Source organism: Lepidochelys kempii, chromosome 11, assembly GCF_965140265.1.
Source record: "Lepidochelys kempii isolate rLepKem1 chromosome 11, rLepKem1.hap2, whole genome shotgun sequence".
Taxonomy (NCBI): domain Eukaryota; kingdom Metazoa; phylum Chordata; order Testudines; family Cheloniidae; genus Lepidochelys; species Lepidochelys kempii.
This window is the reverse complement of record NC_133266.1, coordinates 9,223,534-9,242,196: the sequence shown is the minus strand read 5'-3', so window position 1 is coordinate 9,242,196 and position 18,663 is coordinate 9,223,534. Positions and strand designations below refer to the sequence as shown.

General features: G+C 41.5%; 1 protein-coding gene across 1 annotated transcript in view; it reads left to right on the top strand.

Moving 5' to 3' along the window:
- CLASP1 (cytoplasmic linker associated protein 1) overlaps positions 1-18,201 on the top strand; it is a 267,087-nt gene extending 248,886 nt beyond the window's left edge. The window contains exons 38-40 of the mRNA XM_073305074.1: positions 6,579-6,785; positions 13,353-13,469; positions 14,313-18,201. Coding sequence (XP_073161175.1) covers positions 6,579-6,785; positions 13,353-13,469; positions 14,313-14,399 — 411 coding nt within the window. The 3' untranslated portion in view covers positions 14,400-18,201. The remainder of the gene's footprint in view (positions 1-6,578; positions 6,786-13,352; positions 13,470-14,312) is intronic.
- The last annotated feature ends 462 nt before the right edge of the window (positions 18,202-18,663 follow it).

The window sequence follows — 18,663 nt, the reverse complement described above, 5'->3', positions numbered from 1 at the left end:
TATTTGTAATAAAAATAAATATAAAGTGAGCACTGCACACTTTGTATTCTATGTTGTAATTGAAATTAATATATTTGAAAATGTAGTAAACATCAAAAAATATTTAAAATAAATGGTATTCTATTGTTGTTTAACAGCACGATTAATCACGATTAATTTTTTTAATTGCTTGACAGCCCTAATTTTAATCCTTTAATAAATCAGCAATGCCATACTCTCCAGTCTCAGATTTAAAGTGTTTCCACACTGCTGTCATTTTCTATACAGAGTAATAAGTTGTAGTTGTAAATTGGTTTCCTGATAAAGCAGTCAGACAAAACATTTTGTTCTGAAGGAGTGCCTTTTATTAGCAGGTTTTTCCTGGTTACATATTTCTTAACTCACCTTGACTCAATGCCCTTGTATTTTTTTCCTTCTGAAACTCCTTCAAAAGTTCACACACAAATCTGCAATCTCAAGCAGCTCCCTTCTAGCTTTTTTCCTTCATCTTTAAAGCTTTTCCCTCCATGTGCAATTGACAGATTGTGTTGAAATAAAGTATAATGTTTAAAGTTTTATACTTCACACCCTCACATTTTTGCCTGTCTGTTGCATGCACTTGCGATGCCAAAGGGCTCTTTGGCTTTCATGAGCAGGCATTTCACGCACAAGTCTAGAAATTAACAGGTCATTTCAAGAGTGGAAGAAAGCACAGCCCTTTGGCTAAAGTGCTAGGCTGGGAATGAGGCATTTTCTACAGGAAGAGCAGTGTGGTCACAGCCACTGTACCATAGGCAGTTGACACCCATGCTGTACTCAGTATGACCTTGATCTACAGTTTTATGGACAGTACCTTTTTTAATAGACCTAGAAAGTAGACAGTATCTATAGACATCTGCAATACAGACCTTTGAATGACTGCTCAGATGCAGGATGCTGCAGACCACGTTCCCATAATGTTTAAAGGCAAATAATGGCTGCCCTGTATGAGTGCACTAGGTGGTGTCACTGTGGGTGGACTGGTTAGTGCTGTCAGAAGGACAGAATGTCCCACTGGGATGTCAGTAGGGTCCTGGCCCATGTGCAGCGGCTTCCTGGGTAAAGATACAGCTGGGGAAGTGTTCTAGGTAGCTTTACCTGTACCTTGAGGTTGCTGAATCAGTTAAATCTGTGAAACATTAACTGAGAGTCCATTTGAGTATGGCTCAGTTGGTCAAACTCTCACCCCTGGGCCAGAAGGTCATGAATTCCCGTCCCACACTGGAACTCCAGCTCCTACTTGGCACAGAATTTGCAGTGCAGGTCTGGGGGTGGGGTAGGACGTGCTGCACTTTGACACACTCCCAACTCAGTGAGAGGTTAAACTAAAGTTCCTTCTGCCTGTGTTTGCTGGCTGAGGTGAATGTTAAAGATTTGAGGGCATTTTAGGAGAGTAACTGAGAGGGAGAAGAGACTATCTCAATGGTCTGACTCTCATTCCCCTTCTCACTAAAACAGATTGTAGTGTTAAAGGCGATGTGAGTTATTGTTTAGCATGTTTTCCATGTTACTTTGGGGGTATGTGGAGTATGAAGGTTACCGCACAAAATCAAATCCTCTTCTATCCAGTGTGCTGTGTATACCATCCTTTCACTGATGCTAATTGTATTAGGAAGGTGTTAATGCTCATGCATGTGAAGCTCTGACTGCATTGGGAAGAGTCAGACATGGTTCTTGGAGATTCTCCATAAATTGCGGTCCATGCTGGGATGGTGTTGCTGCATTTCAGTGGTGGCTGGATTGAGCACTGCATATAGTTTCGGCATCCTTCTACGTATGTAAAGCACTTTGGGGTCTTTTGTAATGGAAGGTGCTATATAAATGGACAGTCTAGTGAGTCTGAACTATTGAAGTTCATGGGAAGTTACTTGCTCTATGAGTGACTAATCTGAAAAATCCGAGGAGAGAATATATTTGGAATTTTGGGTGGCGAATAATCAATATTGCTCAAGAGGGTGTTATCCTATCACGGTCAGGAGGGACTAAATTAGACCCAAGCCCACCTGAGACCGAGAGGGTTGAGTCATGTTCCAACCTGACCCAACCCTGACCCTTCCCCCAAAACCTGAGTCAGTGCTGCCACCGCTTCCTGCCCTGGGGTGGGAGAGGAGGAAGGAGGGTGTCGGCCAGGAGCGCATGTGTACCCCCACAGTGGAATACAGGTAGGGACCACACATCTTGAAGAACTCCAGCTGCTATCCAAACCCACGCCCTGGACCTTCTGAAGCTCACCTATCAAAAGTTGTATTGCTGACTGTCAGTGCCAGAAAGTCATAGAGCTATAGAGAGTGGGGCCAGAGGGACCACCAGATCATATAGTCTGACGTCCTGCACGTCACAGGCCACCAACACCACCCAGCACCCACACCTTAAACCCAACAACTCAAATTAAACCCAACTATTATAGCCCTCAGAAAACTAAACTATTGTGTGCCACAGGCAGAAAACAGGAGGGACTGAGGTGCACCAGTGCCTGAGGCCCTTGCAGTGGGAAGGAATTGAATAAGTGAGATATACCCAGATACCAGCAAATAACCCACACCCTGTGCTGCAGAGAGAGGCAACTCCCCCGCACCTCTACCCCCAAGGTCACTGCCAGTCTGGCCTGGGAGAAAATTCCTTCCCAATCCTACAAGTCTCATGGTGTGTACGCACATCAGGCAGCCTGACGGTAAAAGCGTCCATGGAAGAATTGTGAAGGCTAGTAAAGCAGATAGCTCGTACTCCTATAAATGTAAAAAATGAAATTAACAGAATATTAAGGTTACAAAATGAAGCTCTCAAAAGTCATGAAATGACAACTTTAAGATTCCTTATTCAGCCTTGCCTCTGCCCCCTTGTATATGTACTACAGTACAGCGCTGCTCCAGTTGTAGCCATAATTATAATGAATGTAACGATAAGATTAGAGAAATTAGGCTTGATTCTGATTTTTACTTTACCCTTCTTTTATACCAGTTTAACTCCATTGACTTAAGTGGAGTCCCTGTTTTTTACACTGGTGTGAAATAATAATTAGACCCATTGCTACTTAATTGGAAAGAAATATTCAGGGCTTGACAAGCAATTGCTTTTAATTTAAATTAGCTTTTAGTGCTCACAGAATGATGTGGGCCATATTATTGTTGTGATTTTTACCACTTTTTGCTTAGAGTTAATGGAAAAGAACCATCTTTCTGTTCCCAATTATTTAAAATTAACTCATTTGTTCCAGTAAATTTACTCACCCATGACTAAGGAGAAATGTCATCTTCCATAACCAATACCATTGATGTGACATTGCTGTGGCCCATCATACACTTTAAGGCCAGAAGGGAACATCACGATCATCTCGTCTGACCTCTTGCATGTTGCAGGCCACAGAACCTCACCCGCCCATTCTTTGTTTCACACCAATAAAATAAACAGAGAAATATTCAATTATCTTGGGAAATGGTTACAAAACATCTTCATCAATTTAAAGGTCAGAAAAGGGAATATTTCTTGCTATTGATTTTCTCTTTGCTTTATCTCTGTAGAACTAAACCTACAGACCTATGAAGTTGATGAATACTTTACCTGTATAAGAGCTGTTAGATGTGTCTTTTCATATATATGAAAAGGAAATGGTCCAGTGCATGAAAGATAATATGTAAAGTTAATCTCATTGGTGGTTTAGAAGAAGAATTGTACTAAAGGCCCTAAATTATTAACTGGCATTTTATTACTTGAGATGCATCATGGTGGCATTTTGATGTAAGAATCATAGAATCATAGAATATCAGGGTTGGAAGGGACCTCAGGAGGTCATCTAGTCCAACCCCCTGCTCAAAGCAGGACCGATCCCCAATTAAATCATCCCAGCCAGGGTTTTGTCAAGCCTGACCTTAAAAACTTCTAAGGAAGGAGATTCCACCACCTCCCTAGGTAACGCATTCCAGTGTTTCACCACCCTCCTAGTGAAAAAGTTTTTTTCCTAATATCCAACCTAAATCTCCCCCACTGCAACTTGAGACCATTACTCCTTATCCTGTCATCCGCTACCACTGAGAATAGTCTAGAACCATCCTCTCTGGAACCACCTCTCAGGTAGTTGAAAGCAGCTATCAAATCCCCCCTCATTCTTCTCTTCTGCAGGTGCCAATGTAGATGTAATGATGGAATAATTTGTCCTGCTGGATCAAAATAAGTTGACAGGAACTCTTAAGACACCCTGTCCCCTGCAGTGCCTTTCCAAAGTAACAGTGTGTGTGTGCGTGTGAGAGAGAGAACAAAATTGGTTTTTACTCGCTAAGGCGCCAATTCAGGAAAGCACTCAAGCACATGCTTAAATCCCATTGACATCAATTGAATTTCAGCAGGTTCTTGCAGTTAAACGTGTGCTTAAGTGCTTTGCTGAAGTGTGACCTGAATGCAGACACCATTTACTTGATATGCTCTCACAAGACTAGAAATCTTCCACTTACTCTAAACAGAAAATTAATTATGCAATTTTCCCTTCCCTTCGTGGTAGAAATTTAGTTCATGGAGAAGTGACCTGATAAAAATAACTAGCTACTGTCCAAGTAAATTAGGCCCACCCACTGGGAACTTTTAGGCAATGTTTTAAAAAAGTGGGTGTGTAGGTATAATTAAACTTGTTTCTATACCGGCTAATCTGACACTTTCTAGTTACGTACAGTATTAGAATGCCACAATTGTAGTCAATATCAATATTAATGTAAAATGCCAGTTAGAAAAAAATGAAAAAAAAAATCAACCTCCATTGTGTGAAAACTCCTAAAGTACAAAAACAGCGGAATTTGTTTTCTAAAAGATGAACAAAAATTAATTCCCACAATTAAGATTTAGTTCAAAGGCAACTTTTCATGCTGAGTTTATAATGACAAAACCAATGGATCCTTCGTTGCCATTTTCATGTTTTGTGGAAAATTATAACCCTGTGACTATATTTCTTGAATGAATAATAATGTTAATGATTGTAGATCCCTTTCTAACTAAAAAAAATGGGCCCCAATCCTGCAGCATTATATGCATGTAAAACTTACATGTGCGAATAATGCATGTCTGAGGCCCAAGTCAATGTATTTTTTGGGAATGTTGTTAAATTCATGACTAGGCATTCAAACGTCCTCTTAATCCTAGTTGCATTTCCATGCAGGGGAAGAGCCATCAAAAGTGCCAGCACCAAGAAGTGAATTGCTTTTAAAGAAATGTCTCCAAATAGAGATCTCTTGAGAGCTTCTCATTTCATCGGCACAAGCAGTTTAATTCCTTTTCACCAAAGTCTTAGGCTATGTCTACCCTACATGCCTTAGGTCAAGTTACTGCGGGGTCTGCACTATGGGGGGTCAACGGGAGAAACTCTCCCGTTGATTTATCTTACTCTTCTCATTGGGGGTAGAGTACAGGGGTCGACTGGAGAGCGATCTGCTGTCAATTTGGCAAGTCTTCACTAGACCCACTAAATCGACTGCTGGTGGATCGATCCCAGCTGTAGTGTAGACATAGCCTTAGATTTTCCCATTCATAAATACTGATATTTCTCCCCCACCCTCAAAAACAATGTATAAACCCCACCATCCACCCCCCCCCCACCCACACAGTAATACACAGTAACACTAAGAAATCCTGGCTTCACATGCCTAGTGTGTGAAACTGTAAAGGAATTTACAAATAATTGTATATTGCTGCAGCATAAGAGCAGACATTGGGTATTCATTCACAGACCTTCTGAATGAAGTATCATAGTGTGAATTGATCCCTATGGAACTCTAACAAGTTGGCAGATTGCCCCTCTTTTTCTAAAACATTTTAAAGTTATGTTATGAAAGGTCCTAGATTGACAATGCCTCAGCCATAGAAAACAGCATGCAATCAGCAGCAGTGCAAGCTTCTTCCATGGTGCCTCACAAAGGTACCTGTACCCTGACAACACCAAAGGATGAGTAGTTCGGTATCTGAGATCAGTCCATCCTTGACTTCTTTGTGGAGACGGATAACAATGATGCAGTTTTGGGGAGACCGATGCAGCTTTCTGTGACTGATGTGCCCCACAAAGAATGGATTGAGGCTATGCATATTTAAATGAGACATCCAAGCAGCCCTCGGTAACAGTGAGAGTGACTAACCACTGGAACAAACTAGTAAGGGAAACGGTGGATTTTCCGTCTCTTGATGTATTCAGATCAAGACGGGAGGACTTTCTAAAGATGTCCTTTGGTCAAACAAGGTATTGGGATCAATCCCAGGGTCATTTGGTGCAATTCTGTGACCTGTGCTATGCAGGAAGCTATAGTAGAAGATCAAATGATCTCTTCTGCCCTTAAAATCTGTTGATCTGTGAACTAGTGGTAGTGTTTTTTAGTCACTTATTGGCCTGCTTGCAATAGATTTGTAGCTGGAAGCAAATGTTGCCAATTCCCTGAGTCCCCCAGTCCTCAAGAATGCCTTTTGTACTTGTACGGGGTCTATTATAGAACAGCATCGGTGGAAGTTTCTTTGTGTTCACTGGCACGTGGAGGATTATTTTGCTTGTGAAGTGAGAGCCCATTAATGTTTTGTTTTGTTTTTTATTCCAGGTTGTCAGAGCTGCTGAGGAAGCTGCTTCCACCCTGGCCAGTTCCATACACCCTGAACAGTGCATCAAAGTGCTCTGCCCCATCATTCAAACTGCTGACTACCCCATTAATCTAGCTGCCATCAAAATGCAGACAAAAGTCATTGAAAGGATTTCAAAAGAATCTTTACATCAGCTCCTTCCTGATATCATCCCTGGATTGTTACAGGTATCTATTAGTATTAATCATCATCATTATGTTTATGTTTATTTTGATTGTGCCTAATGACCAACCAAGAATAAGTCCCTGTCGTGCTAGCAATGTACAAACACTCAGGGCAAAGTATCATTTCTTTCTTTCTAATGTCTGGTTAACAGAATATATGGGAGCTTCTGCAACCTGAATCTGGTGCATTTGGATTTAAATTTAAAGCAGATTTGTAGTTCTCTTTTTAGTCTTTATCATTGTCTTCATACTTTAGTCTAAGGAATGGGAAAATCCAATTCTTCAGTTCAAATTCTATCCTTGGAAACATGTGCATGGCTCCCAATGAAATTAATGGCAGTCAAGCCCCACGCATAACCAGGGGCAGGATTTAGCTCCTGTCTCATACAGGCTCTGTACATTCTAAACAGTGACCCTCACATAGGTAGATCAGAGGTTCTTCTGTCATTCTGCTGAATCACTCAGGACTCAGCTGTAAGCCTGTGTCGGATTCCAAGTAGGCTATGAAGCCCTCCTCACTTCCTAGCACCCTGAACTTTACGACCAATTCATATTTGGACACCTATCATAACCAAATAGAAGCTGGGTGGGGTACAGGTGTTTTTTGCCAACACTAAGGCAGGGCATTTATTTTACAATATTTGTGGTTTTCACTTTCACTGGTGACTGTGTGGGAGTGGTAATTTATTTCTCTGCCCACACACCAGGCAGGCAGCAGTGCTGGGCACTGTGGTTATCCTATAAAGGAGAAAGATAGAAATCCAGGGAAAGAGTAAGATAGGATGACATCTGAGAGTCACAAGGATGACTATGGAAAGAAATACATTCTTGTGGGGGGTTAGGCCTGTAAGTTCCCACAATGTCCTTTACACAGAGAATAAGCATAAGAAATGTCTCAAGAAGCTGAAAATAACATTTAATTCCTCTTCAACCTCAAGAGGATTAGAGTGATGTCAGAGCTTTACCCTATGCTATCCTTCCGACACCATTTTTACCATTGCCTGAGCCCCAGCAGTGTTGCCAACTCTTGCAATAGTTGCTGTTTTTTTAAAGCCCCACCTCCTGGAGTCAGGTGATCGCAGGAGAATCTTAGTTTTCATTTTAAAAATGTTTCTAGCACTCGTTGTGGAGAAGCTTGAAAAGTGACCTGAATGTACCCAAAAGGCATAAAAACTGTAAGGCAAATAAAAAATTATTATTTTTATTTATTATTTTTTGTAATCTCATCATTTTTAAGCCAGTCTCATGTTTTTTTGGAGACTGACTCATGATTTTTAAACTCTTAGTGTTGACAGTGACCTTCTTACCACCTTAGAAATCTACCCTGATCATGCAGATCCTTTTCTCATATTTCTCAAACCACTTTGGGATCCTTCGGGATGGAAGATGTTACATGAACAGAAAGTCATTGTTGCAGTCATTCAGTCGGATAATGTTGGTGCAGTGCTTTAAAGATAACAATGTCAAGTATACTAATAATCAGTATACCACAGTGAAATGTGTGGGAATAGCTCAGCTACAATGACTGTGATCCCTACATCCTAAAAAGCAGAATTAGTTTGAAGGTACATTCATGGGATCTGTTTCCTTTTCAAGTTGCTGGAGAAGGATCTTGCTGTACAAGGCCAGGGTCAGGTTATGGCCTAAAGGCACACCCCTATGGGTTACAGCAGGAGTTCCTCAGGCAGAATTCCAGCGGACTTAGTCACTATTCCTGGGTCTCCGAGGAAGCACACATGCCAATGGCAGTGCTGCCACTGTGTAAATGGAAGCCGCATGCATTTCTGCTGGGCACTGCCAGCTCTCCCCTGTGGGGCAGTGGTCACTCCACAGCGGCCTTGCAGCTGACCCCTGTGCAGGGCATTAGTGAGGGAAAGGCTCTTTGCACTTCCTTTCTCCCCCATTTTGTGCACCCCTGAAAGGCCAGCCAGAATCTGACACTGAGGCCAGAAAAGGTTAGCTGGCACAGATATACCAGCATAGCTCTAATGGCAAACCTTCCTAGTGTTGACACAGCTTATACTGGCAAAAAAAGTGCTTTTGCCGTTATAGCTTCTACCAGTTTCTCAAGTGAAATAAGATCATCTGTCCAAAGCACTTTTGTGACAGTGTAACCGTATCTACACTGGGGTTTTGTCAGAAGAGAAATGTTACCAGAAAATCACCCTCCTAACTGACATTGCTACGTTGGAAACAGTTTCTAGTGGAGACCTGTTCTTACTCTGAATAGAGTAATGAACCATGACTTTTCAGGATAAACGTAAATTACGGTATCGAGGTTCTCCTCCTCTTGTTCTCTTCGAACAGAAGTGCTGTTGGAACACGTAGTGTAAATACTTAAGTGCAGCTAAGGTTATTCTTGATGTCAGAGCATGTTGTGAAAATGAGACTGCAGAGCCCTGTCTCTCTCTCGATTCGTGTCCTCTGAGATATTTTGTGGCTTTCGTTTTTCTAGTAAATTTCAGTCATAGAGCCAGTGAACTCCCTCCTGGCTTTCAGTGACTGATTCACCCTGCACTAATGTGTACAGAACCCAAACATTTTTTCCAAGGTAGCGCCTGCGCTCCTCCTCCAATCAATCAATCAATCAATCAATCAATCAATCGTCTTGTCAGTTTTCCCACAGTCTCATGAGGTGAAGGCTTCCGACATCACTGTTACATTTGAAAAAGGTCTCTTAGCCGTTACCTGGAATAGGCAAAAGGCTCTTGTCTCATGTCATTCATCAGTACAACTTCATTGTACAGAGCTTCCTTCATGCACATGTTATCTGAAAAACAATTCACAAAGCTTAAATACAGCTACAACATTGAAATTAGGAAAGAAATGGCGTGGAGAAGTGTCAAAAGGGGATTTCAGATGAGACCAGAAGGAATAGAGAATCGACGAGGCAGGAACAGAGACACCCTGAGCATTTCTCTTTTTGTAAGGAGAGACACAACTAAAGTTCAAAAGGATTCTTCTGTCTGAAAAAACAGCCATGTATTTCAGGCTGGGGTCAGCCTTGGGCTGGGGGCGCACAAAGACCAACTACTGTCACTTGCCTCAGTATGGTTCCTGATCTTCTCTCCAGTGCCACATAGTGCTGCAGTTTTGTTATCGTCACTTACCTATGGAATAAAAATTAAAATAAAATAAAAGGAATAAACATAAAGGTCAGTGTATGGGAGGTATGGCGATAGAAGATTCAATTCAGTGAATGTTATCTTGGGCTGTGTTCAATTAGATATGCCTTTTTTTAGTCTGGGTGTCAATATTTTTGGCCTTTTTCTGTCTAACTGCTAGACCAACTGGGTAATATATTTTCCATTCAGCAAGATCATCTGGGATAGAGGATTCTTTAAACGTCCTTTTGGAACAAGTTGAGATGCAATCTCAACAGTCTTTACTCAGGCAGAATTCCCACTGAGGTAATGAGATGTATTCTGGAGCAAGGGCTGCATATAATAACCATTGCAGAATGAGCCCTCACATTTAGTGGTCGGCCAGCTCCAGTTTACATGCTAGTCTTTGGCCACGTTTTATTCATTTCCACCTTTCATTGCAAATAACCACATTATAAACACTAAACTGTAACTCCACCCTGGAACAGATTCATCCCTGGTTTAACTTACCTAGTTTCAGTGGGGTTGCACTAAAGATAAGTTAGGCCTTTTGTCTACTGGGCAATCAAATACATACTTAGGTTTTACTTACCCTTTTTTTTTTTTTGTCCGTTCCCTCTACTATCATTAAGGTAACAAAAAGATCATGTAATTTATGATTAATGATTAAAATCATTCAAGATTGTTTCACCAGATAAATTATTTCAGACTTTTCAAAATATTACAAAATGAAATCACACACAGTCGTCTTCTGTGTCTGGCTACAAAGTTCAACTTGTTATCCAGCATCTTGACTGTGTCTGGTGTGTGATGTTTTGGATAATTTTCATTGTAATTAATAAATACAGACACACAACACTAACAAGAAATTTTGGATAATGAAAGTTGCCAAAGGCCTCGTCTGCGCATAAAAGTTGTACTGCTATCCCAGTAATATTTGTACTGCTATACCAGTATAGTTACAGCAGTACAACCCCACTAATGTAGATGTGGTTATACAGGTAAAAAGATTCCTTTGAGTATGTGTGCACGGCAATGGGATTGCAGCGTGGATAGACATACCCGTACCAGCTTTAATCTAGCTAGCCCAGGTAAGAATAACAGTAGAGATACAGGTTTCAGAGTAGCAGCCATGTTAGTCTGTATTCGCAAAAAGAAAAGGAGTACTTGTGGCACCTTAGAGACTAACCAATTTATTTGAGCATAAGCTTTCGTGAACTACAGCTCACTTCATCAGATGCATGAGATACAGTGGCACAGACCCTAGCAGAGGCTAGGAACTCAAGTCTGTACCTAGGACTCCAAGTGGGCTCATACATGGGGCTGCTCCTTCACCGTTCTTTTTAGCCATGCCAGCTAGATCAAAGCCAGCACAGACATGCCTACCCAAGCTGCAGTTGCACCTCTGGTTGCAGTGTAGACATACGCTAGTCCATGTCTACATGGGGACTCCTGGGAAGGTTCAAGTGAATCAAGCAAAGGTGTGAAGTTAATGTGCACATAAGCTAAAGCATGTTAAGCAGCCCCCCATGCTGTCACTCAGGAGTAAAGTGGCTGCAGTTCGCTGTAATTTAATCCTCCTGAGGCAAACTATTTTATTCCCGGGTGAGAGCATCCAGACTGGGTTTAACATGCTTTAACTTACGCGCATTAACTTCCACATCTTCACTTCGTTTGCCTTAACTCTTCTGGGTGTCCCCATGTAGACAAGTCCCTGTGGTGGTACAGCTATTTCTATTGGGAAGGGGGACAAGCTATACCAGTATAAGCACCTTTATACTGCAATAAGTGAGTCCACACTAGGGGTTATAGCAATGTAACTATGGCAGTAGAAAACACCACCCTGTCCAAAATCATTAAACTGGTATAAAAACTGTGTGTAGACAGTGATACAATGGCAGTATGTGCCTTCAGAATGGGAAATACCCGTACATTTAACTCCTGTGGATGGTAAATGTCCAGTTTGTAATGGCATCTCAGGTAATAAGAACACCTTTATTATCATTATTAATATTACACATTTTAATAGTAATACATTACATATTTTTAACATTTATATTGTATTAGCTGACCACTTCTGGGGCCCATTGTGTTAGGCGCTATAAAATCACATAGTGGGAGACCGCTCCTGTCCTCTAGAGCTGAACAGACAAGACAGTAAAATGGTGGGAGGGGAAGTGATTTGCCCTAGATCACACAGCAGGGCCAGGACTTGCTGTCGTGAGACCCAGATCAGTACCTATCTGCTCTAGAAGTGCAAACTGTTATGCGCTTCAGAACAGTTGGTGGGGGGGGAGGGTTATTTACAAATTAATAACAAGATTTAGCTTCCTTTCTCCCCTAAAATGTGAAACGACATGTCAGGGGTAGCGTGCAGTCCACCAAAGTGGCTGTGTATGTGTTACTCATTGCTGTTCATTGACCAATGATCACTTGAGTGCAGAACTAGCATCACAAGCCATAGAGCTGCAATGGCTTGATGGATAGTCTGAGGTCTCTCCCATGTTTGGACATGTGGCTCGCTAGACCCAAGGAGCACATGATGTACTTTCTCAAAGAAGTTCCTGCCTGAAGTTGATCAGAAAGTGTATTGTAATGTAGGTCATCTGAACAGCTGGGCCTGGCAGATATGCACAGGACATAGCCTAGTGTAGTATTCTTTTCCTATTTCAAAATAAATCTGACATGCATAAACGAATTATCTTAAAAAAAATCTTTCATTGTTTGTAGTGTCGTAGCCGTGTTGGTCCCAGACTATAATAGAGACAAGGTGATTGAGAGAATATCTTTTATTGGACCATCTTCTGTTGTCTCTTTCACCAACATCTCACCCACCTTGTCTGTCTTAAAAAGACATGACAGTAGTACACAATAGTAATAATTTGCACTTCGATGCCATGGTGGTTTGAGTGCTACAAACAAACAGAGAGATTCCATTTGAGTATTCTAATGCACTTCACAAAACAGCCTTTGGGTCCGATCCTGCCAAACTCATGCCCAGCAGGGACTTTATTACTTTCCCATATCAAGTTTTTAAGGTCTGATCCAAAGCCCATTGAAGTCAATGGAAAGACTTAGGCACTGTATTAGCCAAATTCTTCCTTCCGCTACGAACTTACAACCCAACGGGCATCAATGGGAGTTTCTTCTATATTTGTGAGGGTAGAACTGAGCCCTCAGTGTTAGTTTAATCCCTTTATGGATCCAGAGCTCACTATGAAACTTCATCACTGATGATAGCAGTAGAAAGAACTCAGATCCAGCAAAATACACCACTGAAGGTACAGTTCCTCCCAAGCCTAATCTAGAGCCCATTACACTCAGTGAGGGTCTTTCTGTTGACTTTGGATCAGGCCCTATGGCCAAGCATAAGAAAAGTGTTTACCAGCCCATTAGTAAACTGATTGGAAAAGATCTTGGAAAGTGACCTTTGATTTGTACGACCTTTTTGTTTCTTCTGGTCTAGGGCTACGATAATACAGAGAGCAGCGTTCGCAAAGCCAGTGTGTTTTGCCTAGTGGCAATTTATTCAGTAATTGGAGAAGAACTGAAACCTCATCTTGCACAGCTCACAGGAAGCAAGGTATCTGCACAATGTTACAGCCTTTTGAATATTTTCTGCTAGGTAACTGAACAGTGTGTGCTCTCAGCAACTGAAGGCTTGTCTTCATTGCAGGCTTAGTTCTCTTGAGTTCACTCCTCTCTAGTTTAGCCTTGCCTGATTTAGAGCAGCCACACTGCAAAACAACACTTGAGCAGCACAGTGTGTTTGGATTAGCAGCAATGAGTAACTGAGACCTTACTGGCTTGAGCATTGGCAACACTCAAGCTTCAATCCATGTTTGTGTATGCACAGGAGTCAGATTAGGGACAACACTCGTGATAGCTTGAGCTAACTGGGCAGGGAAGACAACCCCTCAATCCAGCACTGTCCTACCTAGAAGAACTAAGTGGCTACACCACATGTCCCTGCTGGCTTGTGTCTTCACTGACTGTGTGGAATCCAGAACATTTCATAATATATAGGCTACGGCCCTGCAGTCTGTTCTGTGTGAGTGGATCCCTGCATCTCTAGAGAGCAACAGGTAGGATCCCTACCCACACAGATTGGAGCCCTGAAAAATGCCAACAATGAATGTAAAAATCCAGGCCTCACTGAAGTGGGAGTTTTGCCATGCACTGCAATGGAGACAGGATTTCTCCCCAGATATTTTCCTGCTATGACATTTTTTTTTATTTTAGTAACTATCTGTTTTCATGTTATCACCGGATTTATACTCTCATCCTTCATGGGCAGATCCCTGCCCCACACAGAACTCACTGCAGGATCCACATTTAAGGGTTTTGCCCTAATATTTCCAGTGAACTTTTGCTGTTTTTCTTTTCTGGATTATTTGATCTTCTCCTAACTTCTTTTATCTTCCAGATGAAGCTACTAAACTTGTACATAAAGAGGGCCCAGACCACCAATAGTAACAGCAGCTCATCTTCAGATGTCTCAACGCACAGTTAATGGAGATATCTGGACATGTGTGTAGACTTAGAAGCAATCAGCGGTGCCTCTCAGAGACCTTTCTGCTACCCTTTCTTCATTGGCACGTCCCATCAGCTAAAGGAGGCCATGCAGATATTTATTGCAATCAGTATTTTAGTCCTTTAAAGCTTTTATGTAGACTCTTATTGGTACTGAATGTAAAGGAAGCAAGGCCTGTGTTGCAGTCCCCATTTAAGAAAAAACAACCATAGAAAGCCATACTTAAACATATTGGTATAGCCAGCTGAAATCTTTACCATATGTTTAGGTTGCAGTGTTTCAAAACTGAGTTCAAATAACATGTTCATGCTTAAAAGTGAAATGAATCCTTTTTTAAGTTAATTTGACACAAAGTTTTGGTTTTTAATATGTTAATTACCTGCTATATAAACAATTTTTCCTCTGGGTGTAACCATTTTGGCTAGACCCTTCACCTCACAAGTGCTGTGGTGTGTCCCCATTTTATAACTCTGATCTGAAACTCGCCTAAACTGCAAGATCTTGATGATGAAATCTTTGCAAATATTGCCATGCTTCTGGCTTTTAACTCTTTAAGACAGATAGGTACCTTTAATGAGAGATAAAGCTCCAGATTTCCATATGGGCTAAGAATTTCTCTGTAGCTTTTCCTCACCCGCCAGTATTGTCTAACAAGAGCAGCCTGGGTCTCCCGACTTTAACTAACAGTGTTACATCAGCCCTGCCTTCCACCTTCTTCCATTGCTCAGAAGACCCTGGGGCTTAATTTTAAAGGCAGGATAGTGGGTTTGTCATCAGGACTGCACAGTGGAGACTTGCTAAAGTCTGTGAAACTAGCCGAGAAATCTTTATTTTTGTTGAAGTCTGTTCTGAAAGGATCTGATCTACAACTCTGGTTTGACACCTCTGGTGATGGATAATGAATAGCCGTAATTACCATGGGCCATTCCCCTCCACACTTCTGAACCTCATTTGGCTCAGGAAATGTAAAGGAGAAGTCTTAACCGGACAAAATATTCCTGTAAATTTAAACTTGCTATGGGGCTTGGCCCTAGTATTTAATAAGACAACACCCCCATCTCCTCACACCCGCACACGACCTTGTGCCTAAAAAGCCTGCAATGTAGTTAACCAGCATTTTAACCTCTTCCTCACCGACAGAACCAGAGTACAATCCTGCAAGGCACTTAGCACCTCTGGATAGGTGTTGAGTGCCCTCAGCTGGCATTGGCTTCAGTGGAGATGGTGTCGCTCAGCCCATCCAGGATCAGGCCCCTGTAATAGGGAAGGCTGGGGCAATTCTTTAATGGACTGATCAGCAAGGGGAAAACTTAGAACCAACCCAGCCCCAGTCCAATATACCACATCAGCGTTCTTTACTTGGGTCCCTGCTGTTTGCATGTTGGCCATGCAGAGGGGCGCTCCCAAGCGCTGCACATCCCCTGCAGAGCATCATGGAATCCACGTAGACACCCACCCAGGGAAGGCTAATGCCATGTTGACTCAATGTCCCCCAATCAGTTTGTTGAAAAACCTGATTCTGAGAGGTGCTGAGTGGCCTTCAGCTCTCATTGAAATCAATAACAGTTAAGGCTGCCTCAGGACCCAGCAGAATCAGGCCCCAAAGCAGCAGGTTTTTCAGCCTCTTTCATCCCTTGTGTGACAAAGTGGAAGGGACAGTCCGGCTCCTGGATTTTTCAGGATGGGCCTGATCCTACATTGGCTGCAGGATCAGGCCATTTGTCTGGTGCTCTTCCTGCATGTAACTCCATCATAAGATCATAAGGATCTTTACTAGCCTGTATTGTGGTGTTTCCCCAAAGACTTACCGCAGACTCGAAAATGCCTTCATTGGAGGGAGGCTGTTATAACCTGTGCTAGCCATTAAAATCCAATTTCCCTTCGCGTGGGCCATTCACTTTCACCCCTTCTCAAGACGCTTGCTAGAGGTTTTCTTCTTCTTTTTTAAATTCTTGTTGTGGATGATTTGAATTATTTTAGTTTAATGTGAATTAATTTTCCCTTTTGAGGAAATACTCAATCAGTATGTTGGCAGCAATGAGCTGTCGTGTTTGAATTTTTAGGGAGTTTTATTTTCAAACTGCTTTCCTAACAGTCAGTATTTTAAAAGTCTCTTTTCCCATCTCAGTTCAGCGTCTTCTGAGGTCCATACCCCAGAAGGGGAATGCAATGTCTGCGTAATTGACTGTGTTGCATGCTTAGTCCTTTCAACTGTCTGACATATCTTGTTCCATCCCGGTTTGCTTTTTGTTTGTTTGAATGGCACACTGTAGCAGATCTCTGAGAATTGAATTCCTTCTGAAATGATTTTATATATTTTATAAAATACTGTTAGTATGCACTGAGTGAATGCACTGTAATGTCCATAAACTGACCTACTGCATATGCTGACACTACAGTACGAATTAACAACTCGTCTCTTAGAAATACATGTGAAATATGTTGCTGCTGCTGCTTTGAGACTTCACTGATGAGCTTGTATTTCCAGATGTTATTAGCATAATTGGGGCTGCAAATCACAGAACCAGGCCTTACTTTCTTAATCAGATACTGTTTTGTTTATCAACAGATGCTCATTAATGTGATACTTCGTTTCATTACACAAGTCAATCAAAGACTGTTCATCCTTTGAGTACTCTAGATGTCTGTTATACCCATATATAGTAGGAGGCATTCTGCTTAGATTATTTATAAATTCATTTGCGAATAATGTACATAGTAAGGTTGGTTTAGAGTTTTGAACATGACCTGGTTTTCCTTTGAAATACTCAAAGGGCTAGCTGTGAATGTCACTTGTATGATCTCCAGTGTTCTGCATTCTAAAAGCTGTTCAATCATATTTTCTTTCGCAAGCATAAAGGTCTCTCTGGCTACAAATCTGACAATTTCCGGGCACCTTTGCAGAGAAGGATCTGCATGTTGGCAAAACATCACTGCGACACTGAGGCAGGTGTTAATGTTTTCCCAGCAGTAGCCACCTACAACAGCTGCCTTTTTCTTGCTGCCCATTATACGGGGCTTCAGTTTTTGGTATCTTACAAGAAAAAGGTTTCTTTGATTTGCCCACCATGCTTATAAAGTCTGACTGTGAGGAACTGTGAAAAGACCAGCACCCTGTGGTTGTGGGGTTGCTTAAATCTCAGACAAGGATGGCCATTCTATCATTGGTTGTACCAGTGCTCCGTGGGCATGAGCAAATCAATTGATACATCCCCCTCACAGTTTTAAGTACTGTAGTTCTCTCATGTAGTGCAGAATTATTGAGGCATGTGGCTTTCTTAAGGTACACTATGTGTGCTTGCCTGGATGACAAGACAAGACTTCTTTTCTATTGCTTATTACTAGCTTACCAATAACCTGTATAAGTAACGTAACTCGCATCTTTGTCATCTAAATCTTTTCCCCCTCCTCATCCCTTTATTTATCAAGCATAATATGACATATTAAGGGACAGAAAATAAAACTCTGTAGAATACAGCAGGACTTTGCTAACAATAATGTTTTAAATGGGAAGTAAAAACTGCTCTGAAAAATGTCAGCCATAAGAAATGATTTTGTTGGCACCGTGTTCATGCGCATGTGGTTTTTTTTTTTCTTTTTTTCCTTCTTTTTTTGGCTTTTGTCATGTTACATCCATATCTGTATTTATATCTTCTTTGTTTAACTTTTGAGTGTATCATGGCAAATGTACAGACGTTTTTTGTTAACATTTATGTGATAGAATTTGCTAAAAAAAAAAAAAAAAATAAAACCTTTTGAGTTTGCCCTAGAATAAATTAAACTTAAGTTTAATTTCCTGCTGATCCATCTTTAAATTACTGTTTGATACCTACATCTCATATCTGTGCATTCAGATGGATAGACTGAAAGCTTTTAACTTTCCTTTGATAACAGCAAATGTTGATATTATTTATATAGCAACATCCCCACGCTAGGCATTTTACAGACAAATACTGTGACAGAGCCTCTGCCCCATAGATCTTACAATTGCAGAGCTTGGACCCAATTCCGAAGGATTGTGGGATATTGCCTGGCAACTGTCCATCTCGAAGGACGACGGTATAAGTGCTGAAGCAGTTCGGGAGCCGTGTTGTAGCATCGCAAGTGACTAAAAAGTCCAATTCTCAAGTCCTTGTCACAGCTAATGCAGGCTTAAGGCGAGGGCCGGAAGATGAAGCCAGGGCACTGCTAACGCTCTGTGGCCTGCTGTACTTTCTTCTCAGCTTTCTTTGCTTTCCCTTCT